Below are 10113 nucleotides of genomic sequence, written 5' to 3'. Positions count from 1 at the left end.
ACCCAGCAGCACTGAGGAAGAAAGGCCTGTCCATCTGCCTATCACAGCCAGAGCCTACTCTGTGCAGCATTTCTGTCCCTTAACACATGGCATCACCACATATTGAAATCAACTCAACAGTTTATTTTTTTTAAATCTGTTTTAAAAGGAAAGCCGTTCCTCTAGTTTTACCTTCTTGAAACCTATCAACCAGATTTTTTAAACAATTTATTATTATTGTTGTTGTTGATGGCCATCGAATCAAACACAATTCACAGTGAGCCTTTGAACAAAAGGCCAGAAGTCTTTCTATAACTATTGACATTTATCAAAGTTCATAGAGTTTTCAGAGGCATATTGCTTAGGAAGTGGATGCCATTCCTGCTTCTGAAATTGTATTCATTTTTTATTATTATTATTATCATCATCATCATCATCATTAATTTCTCTTAAGTTTTTCCTCTTTGGCTAGTACCTGGAATAAAAGCAGTTTTAGAGAATCTGTGTCTTGGGACATTTAAAGCCTAGTGAGGAGCCATCAGTAACTCTGAAATCACCTGACTGATTTAATCTACAAACTGCATAAATGTATTTCAACAATGATACTCAAGGGGAGCTCTGGTGGCCTAGTGGCAAGAAGCTGCACTGCAATCCCAGAGGAACACGGTTCGAATCCACCAGACGCTCTGCCGGAGAAGGAGGCGCAATATCCTCCTGTACCAGTCAGATCTGATTTGACGGTACACATACACAAAATTAAAAAAAACAAAAAAACAATGATACTCAATTTTGTACATTTGTTTTTAACCTGGGTAAATAAATGACAATAACTATATTCTAGAGAGCTCTGGTGGCTTAGTGGTAAGGAGTTGCAAATGCTGTTCCACAGGCAAGTGGTTCAAATCCACTAACTGCTTTGCAGGAGAAATATGGGCAGTCTCCTACTGTGCAATATACAGCCTCAGAAAACCTGCTGGGGGTTCAGCTATGAGTTCCAGTTCGATGGTACATAACAACAGTAAAAATTCTCTACAAAATCCTCTTGCATATTCAACCTTAGACTTGAAAGTGTTTAAATGCAACACATTTTATTTCTGTGATCCAGGAAAGAGTATCTCCTATCACCAAATTCTTTAAAACAACTTTAGGTGGGATCTTGGGAATTTTTCACTGAGATGACAAGTAGAGTCCTCTGGCCCAGGGTTTCTTACATTAAGCACTGTTAATTGTTATGATTGTTAAGTGCTGTGGAGTCAGTGACAGCTCATAGTAACCCTGTGAACCTAAGATCTGAACTCTGCCCTATCCTGTGCCCTCCTTGGTTCTGGTACAGCTTATACTTTTAAATTGGTATCTTTGCTCTTTGATTTTCCCAATGCAACACATCTCTTGGTTTCTTAACTGCTAGTACCAAGGATTCTGATTGTGGATACAAGTAACTTGAAGGCTGAAGTCTTTGATATTCTGCAGCAAGCCCTCTTTGCTTTCAGCAAGCAAGGTTATATATTTGAATAACTCAGATTTTAATCAGTCTTCTATTATCCTGATGCCACATCTTTCATTATAAAGTATAAATTCAGTGTTCCTAGGCAAGCTGTTCTCGGCCCTGTCTGGGCAAGTGTTAGAGTTCCTGAGCACTGCCAATTCCATGCCAAGGGCCCCCCTCTTTGCCAAGAAACCTAGGGAGGAAGGCACCTGGCTCCAACCCTGTGGGTCGGAAGCCCACTGCTCAGTGTCACGTCCCCCTCTGGTTTGCCACCTCTGCCATCACTGTTGCCACTGCCACCTTGTGCCATCTCAGTTCTTGGTCTCTAGTTTGAGCAGGAATCCCTCACAGGTTGTGCTAATTTTTTTTTTCTTTTTAAATTTCTTATTTGTAGTGAGATCTTGTTTTCCCAGCTGAGGGCTGGCTCAGTGCCTTTCAGAATGGCAAAACTGGCCAATCTCCATATTAGCATTCTACACATGTTATTTGCATGATCCCTCCTGAAAGGTGCCACATGCCCAATTTACATTACTAATAATCTCTCCAGTCCCCATCATAAGCCACAGACATCTCACATTTACAAAACACATTATCCGGGAGGCTGGGCTCTATGAGGAAAAATGTGGGGTCAAGATTGGTGGAAGATCAATCAACAATCTGCATTATGCAGATGACATAACCCTGCTTGCTGAAACTGAGGAGGACCTGAAGCGCTTGCTGCAGAGGGTCAAGGACTGCAGCCTTCAGTATGGATTGCGGCTCAATGTCAAGAAGACAAAGATTCTCACCACTGGACCAATTGGCAGCATCAGGATGGATGGTGAAGAGATTGAGATTGTTCACAGCTTTAGTTTGCTTGGCTCCACAGTCAACATTCTTGGCACCAGTAGTCAGGAAATTAAAAGGTGTATTGCCATGGGAAAGTCTGCTGTTAGGAACCTCTCCAAGGTACTGAAGAGCAGTGGTGTCTCTCTGGAGACTAAGGTGCGTCTGATACAGGCCATGGTCTTTGCTATCACTTGTTATGCATCAGAGAGTTGGACAATGACTAAGGAGGATAGAAGTAGAATTGATGCCTTTGAGCTATGGTGCTGGAGAAGACTATTGAGGGTACGTACCATGGACTGCTAGGACAATGAACAGATTCATCCTGGAGAGGGTTAAACTGGGTGGCTCCTTGGAGGCAAGGATTCTGAGGCTCCATCTAACATATTTTGGACATGTTGTGAGGAGAGACCGGTCCTTGGAGAAGGACATCATGCTTGGGAGGGTGGAGGAACAGCGCAGGAGGGGAAGGCCCTCTATGAGGTGGATTGATTCAGTGACTGGGGTAATTGGGATGGGAGTGTCAGAGACAGTGCGATTGGCAGGACAGAGCAGAGTTTAGGGCTGTTGTGCATAGGGTCGCTATGAGTCACAAGCGACTCGATGGCACATAACAACAAACAACAACAACCCAGCTCTGTAGTAAAAGTTAATGACACAGGCTCAGAAGATCTGTCCCAAGCAGGTTACTGGACCACACAGTCCCCTAGCATCTTACTAAGGAATCAAACCTAGCTGATATATCCCCATGACTCTGACAGGAGCTGCATAGACCTACGAAGGGTCACATTCCCCAGTCCCTGTATAGTCCTCCCCAACTCCTTAGTCCAAAGCACTGCCCAGTGATTCACCCTGGAAGCCTTGCCTTTGAGCCTAGGTAACTACCCTGCTTGTGGTTCTGAACAAGATGTACTTCGCGTATCCATTCTTAATGCTCCCTAAAGGGTAGAGCGTTGACCTCTTTACCTCATTTAAATGCATTTTACTTTTTCCAGTGTTCCCTCAAATGCACACTATTTGCCTTTCCGTAAGCACGTCAGTTAAAAATACCAGTCCACATAAAATACTGTTACTGTGAATTGTTAGTTTGTGATTTACGGAGTCTCAGACCTAAGTGAGCAGTTTCCACACTGACCATGGCAGTTGTCTCTGCTTCCTGCCACTCTGTAGGCCCAGCTGCGGGGCCTCTGCTGTCCACACTGCTATTTAACTAGGTCCCAGCTCATCCTCCCTTAGCAATCTCCAACCCAGATTAAAAAATTACTTATGCGATAACTGGAAAATATCAAGCAAATGAAAGCACATTCTGCAGACATGCTTTATTTTGATATTCATTTCTGAGCAGGTCTGATGGTCTCAGTCTTGGGCCCCATTAAGACTCCATACACCCAGGTAATAAAATCATGACCCATAGATACTCTCCCTGGAGCATCGTCAACAGGGCTGGCCTCTTTAGACTCTTCTTGATGAAGCTTTTTAGCTTCCACTAAAGGATAAGGGCCCAGCTCTTCAGCTTTGTGTTGCGCGGGTCTGTGGTGGTGGCTGTGTGGTAGATTGGCACAGAGTCAGCTGTGACTCAGAGCACCCCATGAACAATGGCTCTGAACCTTGGCCTCTCCCACGCCGTCCTCATACTGCCGGTATACTCGAGCCCATTGTTTGTCACTAGGCCACTGCACTTTGTTGAGGATCTTCCTCTCCTTCCCTACCCCTTCAACTCTCCCGGCCTGATGTCTTTTTCAAGGATTGACCCCTCCCAACAAAATGCCTAACATCTGTGAGATGAGGTTTCATTGTCCTTGCCTCCAAGGAGCATCCTGGTTGCACTTTTTTTTTCCCCAGGGGAAAGTGTGCACGTAGTGGCCAAGGTTGCCGTTAGAGACATATTTGTGAGAATCCATGGGATATTCAGTACTTTTCAGCACCACAACTCAAAGAAATTGATTGTTGTGGCATCTTTATTCATTGTCCAACTTTCAGATGCAGAGGAAGTAACTGGAAAGTCTTGAATCAGATGCACCTTAGTCTTTTAAACTGCTATCATTTCTCAATACCTTGGAGGGATCCTTGATAGCAGATTTTCCTACTGCAACATGTCTTGATTTCTTTCTCTTTTTTTATTTTAATGAAAGTTTACAGAGACTTTGGATTTCCCTTCATTCATTGTTGCATTTTCCTCTCTGCCCACCCCCTTCCCCAGTTCACTTTTCTCTTTGAAAAGTTTTAAAAAAAATTTCTTACATTGTTATACAGTACTTCCCCCCACCACGCAGTCCACTCCACTATGTAGCTCTCATTCTGGACTCTTGTTATTCCACTAATACCTAATCATATATTCCTTTCAAACAGTTCTCTCCCTTATCTGTTTCAATGCAGAATACATTATTTATCCCCTCTTAATTTCCCCCCAACTGTGATGTCCAACCTGCCTTACAACAGTGGCACTATTCAGTGTTTGTCCTTTTGTGACTGAGATATTTCCCTCAGCATAATGTCCTCCAGAGTCACCCATTTTGCTTAATATTTCATGAGTTCCTTGTTTTTCAATGCAGCATAGTATTCCATTGTGTGAATATACCACAGCTTCTCTATCCATTCATTTGTTGATGGGCACTTTGGTTGTTTCCAACTCTTTGCTATTGTGGAAAAAGCCACAATAAACACGGGTGTGCATATATCTGCTTGGGTGGCAGTTCTGGTTTCCTTGGCATATATTCCCAGTAGTGGAATTGCTGAGTCAAATGCTATTTCTATTTCCAACTTTTTGAGAAAGCACCATATAGCCTACACTCCTACCAACAGTGAATAAAGGTTCCAGTTTCTCCACAACCTTGCCAGCATCTCTTGTTTGCTGTTCTGTTAAATTTTGCTATACTTACTGGGTTGAGATATCGCATAGTTATTTTTATTTGCATCTCCCTTAGAGCTAGCGATTTTAAACATTTCTTCATGTGTTTGTTTACCATCTGAATGTCTTCTTTGGTGAAATGATGTCTTGATTTCCTGTATCAAAGATCTTGGCTGTTGATTCAAGCCAAGACAAAATTGTTGACAACTTCAGTCTTTTCCCTCTCATCATGTTGCCTATTGGCCTAGGGATGAGGGGATTTTTGTTACCTTGATGTTGAAATGGACTCCATACTGAAATCTTTGATTTTCTGCAGCAGGCATTTCAAGTCCTCCTTGCTTTCACCAAGCAAGGGTGTGTCATCTGCATAATGCAGATTGTCTATAATGAGTCTTTCGCTGATCTTGATATCACATTCTTCTTCATAAAGTCCAGTTTCTCAAATGATTTGTGCAGCATACAGATTGAATAGGTATGGAGAAAGGATACAGCCCTGACACACACCTTTCTTGATTTTAAACCAGGCAGTATTCCCTTATCCTATCTGGACAACACCCTCTTGGTCTAGGTATAGGTTTCACCTGAACACAATTAAGTGTTCTGAGATTTCCATTCTTCTCAATGCTATCCACAATTTATTATGCTCCCCATACTCAAATTCCTTTACATAGTCAATAAAAACAAATAGACATTTTTCTGCCATTTCTTCTTTCAACCAAAATGTTTCTATATAAATAGTTTGACTTTTAAAGAGATTAATTTCTACTCCCCTCTCATTCCTTTCTTATTGCTGTTACCCCTTAAAGATTGATTCAGTCTACACCTAAACATTTCCTCAGCTTTTTTTATGTTCACTTTTTTCTCCTCAGCTTTTTGGAATAGTGGTCTTATACTTGTCCTTTTGTGACTGACTTATGTCACTCAGCAGAATTTGTTCTAGATTACTCCAGGTTGTGCAGTCTTTCAAGAATATGTAATTATTTTTTAGTCTTCTCTTCCATATTTCCTTTCAAGGAAGATGGTCTTTTGGGAATGTAACTTAGTAATAAATCTGTCTTTACTATTTTATGTTATACCTGATGTCAGCAGTGATATCCTTGGTGCCACTGTCTCTTCAAAATCCAGCTTCAGTTTATGGCAGTTCTGTGTTGATACACTGTTCTAGCTGTTTTTGGATAATTTTCAGCACAACTTTACTTGCATATAATATTACAAATTCTATTCTTTGATAATATTCCACATTCTGCTGGATCACCTTTTTTTGGGTGAAGCATGTCTAGAAACAGTGGCATTTTAGCACAAAACTTAAAAAGCTTGCCAAAAAGCATGATCTCAAGTTCAGTGTCACTCAATTTTATAAAAACATTAATTAGAAGAATATTAAAGAGGAATTGCTTAAACGATCTTTCTACTATCTCAAATATTCTAAAATCTACTCCTGGTTTAAGAGAAACAAGCTGGGTATAGAGAGCAAAGCAAATGACCCCTCCTGTGCTTTCTTTCTGAACTCTGCTTTATGTGGAAAAGTAGGTAGGTAGTCACAGCGTGTTATAAGGGTATTGTTCTGATAATCCTTATATCACATAGTATCTTTCTGATAACCTTAAGTAAATGTAGCTGCTGATTTTCTCAGAGTTTTATAAATTGTGTACCAATTAGGCCAACCGGAGTTCATCTTTAGCACTGGCTGCTAAAAACCTTAGTGTCAAAATCAGAACCCACCAGATGAAGTTATGGTTTGAGCCTTGATCCTGGCTATGCTATTTTCATACTTTCTTCTGACTGCATTTCATTTGTGGTAATAATATATTTTATATATAATGTGGACATAAGACATTTCCCCCATGGTCTTACAAGAGATCTCTTAGTAAAATTTATAAACCCTACTGTACTTCTAATTTTTAACAAGGCAAGTATTCTCCTAATGACCTCATAAAAAGAAGCCAGTGACTGTGTCTCCTGTCTCGTTGAATTAGATTTCAGATGCTGGATGCTGCGAAGAACCGGCTCCGGGTGAAGGTGAGCTATCTCATGATCGCTCTGACGGTGGCAGGATGCATTGTCATGATTATTGAGGGGAAGAAGGTGAGTCTGACTTACCCTCATGGTTTTCCCACACAGAACCTACAGAAAAGCAGGAATTAACTCTCATGCCTGATGGAACAGGAGGCCACTTTCTACAAGATCTGATCAGAAGGAAAGAAAATAAAGCCGAGTAAAAACAAACCTGGGATAACATGCTTAGGGCTGAAGAGCAGATCCTAATGTTATTGAGGTTCTAAATTAGTTTTTTTTAAAGCCTGTATTAAAAATAATCCAAGATGGGATCTCTGGTGGCCTAGTGGCAAGAAGCAACACTGCAGTCCCAAAGGCACACGGTTCAAATCCACCAGATGCTCTTCTGGAGAAGGCGGAACAATCTCCTCCTGTACCAGTCGATCCAATTCAACAGTACACAGCAAGAAAAAAAAATATCCAAAGACATGTTTCATTACCACAGATGTAATAAATAATGGAAACAAGAGATACAGCACTGACACATTTAACATGTTGCCGTACACTTTTAAAATTGACAACCGTGCTTAGAAACACATTTGCCGTCATTTGCGGCAACGTGTTAATAATCATCCCCTGGATATTCATAAAGCACTCATAACAACAATGGGTTTATTTATCTTTTCCTTAATCATGATGACCATTATTAACTCTGTTTCATACTTGAAGCTCAAAGTGGTAACCACCATTGGTCAGGAAGGAAGAGAAAGGAGAGTGCTGCCATCTCTCATATTTGAAAGAATGGGCCATAAAGAAACGGGAAGTGTATGGAAAGAACTTTCCTGCCAGTATTCAAGCGGTGGACCGGGCATGCCCATACCACTGTGTTTACCCTGCAAAGTTCTGACATCTTGTGCCATCATATACTAAAAGTGCCAGATACCACCTGTGAAAATTTGTTTCCCTTAACCCAAATGTCTACCTGTGAAAATTTGTTTCCCTTAACCCAAATGTCTATCAGCAGACACATGACTAAAAAAAAAAATAGGGTACATTCACACAGTAGTGTCATGCATCACTAAAAAAACAATTGCAAATTCTTTTTTAAGGTAAAATAGTAGAGATAAATTAGAAAGTTATGTCCCAAAGAGACAGACAGACCTCCCTCCTTGAAAGGAAATACAGAAGGCTAAAAAATTACAAATGCTTGACATATTGCACAACATGGAATAATCGAGAAAAAATGGTGCTGAGTGACTTAAGTGAGTCACAAAAGGACAAATATTGTGTTGTTAGGTACTGAAGAGTTACCTGTGACTCATAACGACCCTATGTACAACAGCCCTAACCGCTGCTCTATCCTGTGCCAATATTATCTCTGACACACTTACCCCCATTATCCCAGTCATTGAATCAGTCCATCTCATTGAGGGTCTTCCTTTCCTGTACTGTCCCTGCACCCTCCCAAGCATGACATCCCTCTCTAAGAACTGGTCCTTAAAATATGCCCAAAGTATGTCAGACAAAGCTTCAGAATGCTTGCCTCCAAGGAGCAGCCTGGTTTAACCCTTTCTGGGATGACCTTGTTCATTCTCTTAATAGTCCATGGTATATTCAGTACTCTTCTCCAAAACCACAGCTCAAAGGCACCAGTTCACCTTTTATCATCCCTAGTCATTGTTCAGCTCTCTAATGCATAGCAAGTGATTGTAAAGACCATGGCCTGTATCAGGCACACCGTAGTCTCCAGAGAGACACGATTGTTGTTCAGTACTTTGGAGAGAGGTCTCTGACAGCAGACCTTCCCATCGCAATATGTTTTTTAATTTCCTGGCTGCTGGTGCCAAAAGAACTGATTGTGGAGCCAAGCAAACTAAAGCTGTTTACAATCTCAATCTCTTCACCATCCATCACAATGCACAGTGGTGAGAATCTTTGTATAAGACCACTATTATAAAAAGCTGAGGGGGGAAAAAGTAAATATTAAAAAATAATTTAGGTTTATGTGTAGATTGAATCAATCTTTGAGGGGTAACAGCAATGGAAGGGAAAGAGGGAAATAAAAATGTTTTTAAGTCAAAATAAGAAAAAAATTCAAGCTGTGTCTAAAAATTTGGGGTAGATGTCATTAAAATATTAACAAAATTTTTTTCCCCTTTAGGCTGCCAGAAGACATGAGTCTTTAACAAGCTTGAACTTGGAAAAGAAAGCTCGTCTGAGAGAGGAAGCCATGAAAGCCAAAGCAGAGTAGCAGGGTAGCCACAATGGATGGATTTTGAAAATCCAGGAGTTATGTTGCAGCAACAAGTCTATATTGAAAGGATGTGGTGTGAGGGTGCATTTCATAAAAATACTGTTTGCACAAACTTATTTACCTATGTCTGCTCTAGAGGTACAAATAAATTTTTTTAAAGAAAAACTTGTCTGTTTTATAGCTTTGATCCAGGTAAAATGCAGCCTCCCAGCCTTTTGGAAAAAAAATTAGTAAAATGGGACAATGTTATTTCAACTTATTAATGCTTCTTTAGAGGGTCAGGTAGAGTATCTTTTCCCGTTTTACCCCAAGGCTGCAATGTTGCCTAGTTCTTCAGCAGCAGAACTATTTGCGCTTGTCTACTAATCTCAAAGTCAGCAGTTCAAACTTACCTAAAGATAATGTGGAAGACTTGGTAATCTCATAAAAAATTACAAGAAAAAAAATGCATTGGGGCAGTTCTGCTGTTACACGAGGTCATAATGAACTTGATGGCAACAGGTTTACTTTCTCTTCTGTTTCTATAAGGGATCAGGCTTGCTAGCTGAGGGCAGTGCCCAAGTGCACCTTGGCAGGCAGCCCCCTTATCTGTCTCCAGGCTTCACAGAGCCCGAGGAAGCAACCTGACCACACTCCCAGTCACTGAAGATATGCTGGCACACAGCAACTACTGAGGGCAGATCTGGCAAGGTGATGATAGAAGTCCAGCCACAAGTCTCTAAGGAC

At 40.9% G+C, this 10113-nt stretch overlaps 1 protein-coding gene across 1 annotated transcript in view; it reads left to right on the top strand.

Annotated features, from left to right (window-relative positions):
* Positions 1-9384, top strand: part of FAM162A (family with sequence similarity 162, member A) — a 21568-nt gene extending 12184 nt beyond the window's left edge. The window contains exons 4-5 of the mRNA XM_006884309.1: positions 7115-7223; positions 9295-9384. Of these exons, the coding sequence (XP_006884371.1) occupies positions 7115-7223; positions 9295-9384 (199 nt within the window). The remainder of the gene's footprint in view (positions 1-7114; positions 7224-9294) is intronic.
* The last annotated feature ends 729 nt before the right edge of the window (positions 9385-10113 follow it).

Source organism: Elephantulus edwardii, unplaced genomic scaffold, assembly GCF_000299155.1.
Source record: "Elephantulus edwardii isolate Elephantulus edwardi_28Jun2011 unplaced genomic scaffold, EleEdw1.0 scaffold00032, whole genome shotgun sequence".
NCBI lineage: Eukaryota > Metazoa > Chordata > Mammalia > Macroscelidea > Macroscelididae > Elephantulus > Elephantulus edwardii.
Note: the sequence above shows the minus strand (reverse complement) of the source record. Positions and strands in the feature narration are given on the sequence as shown.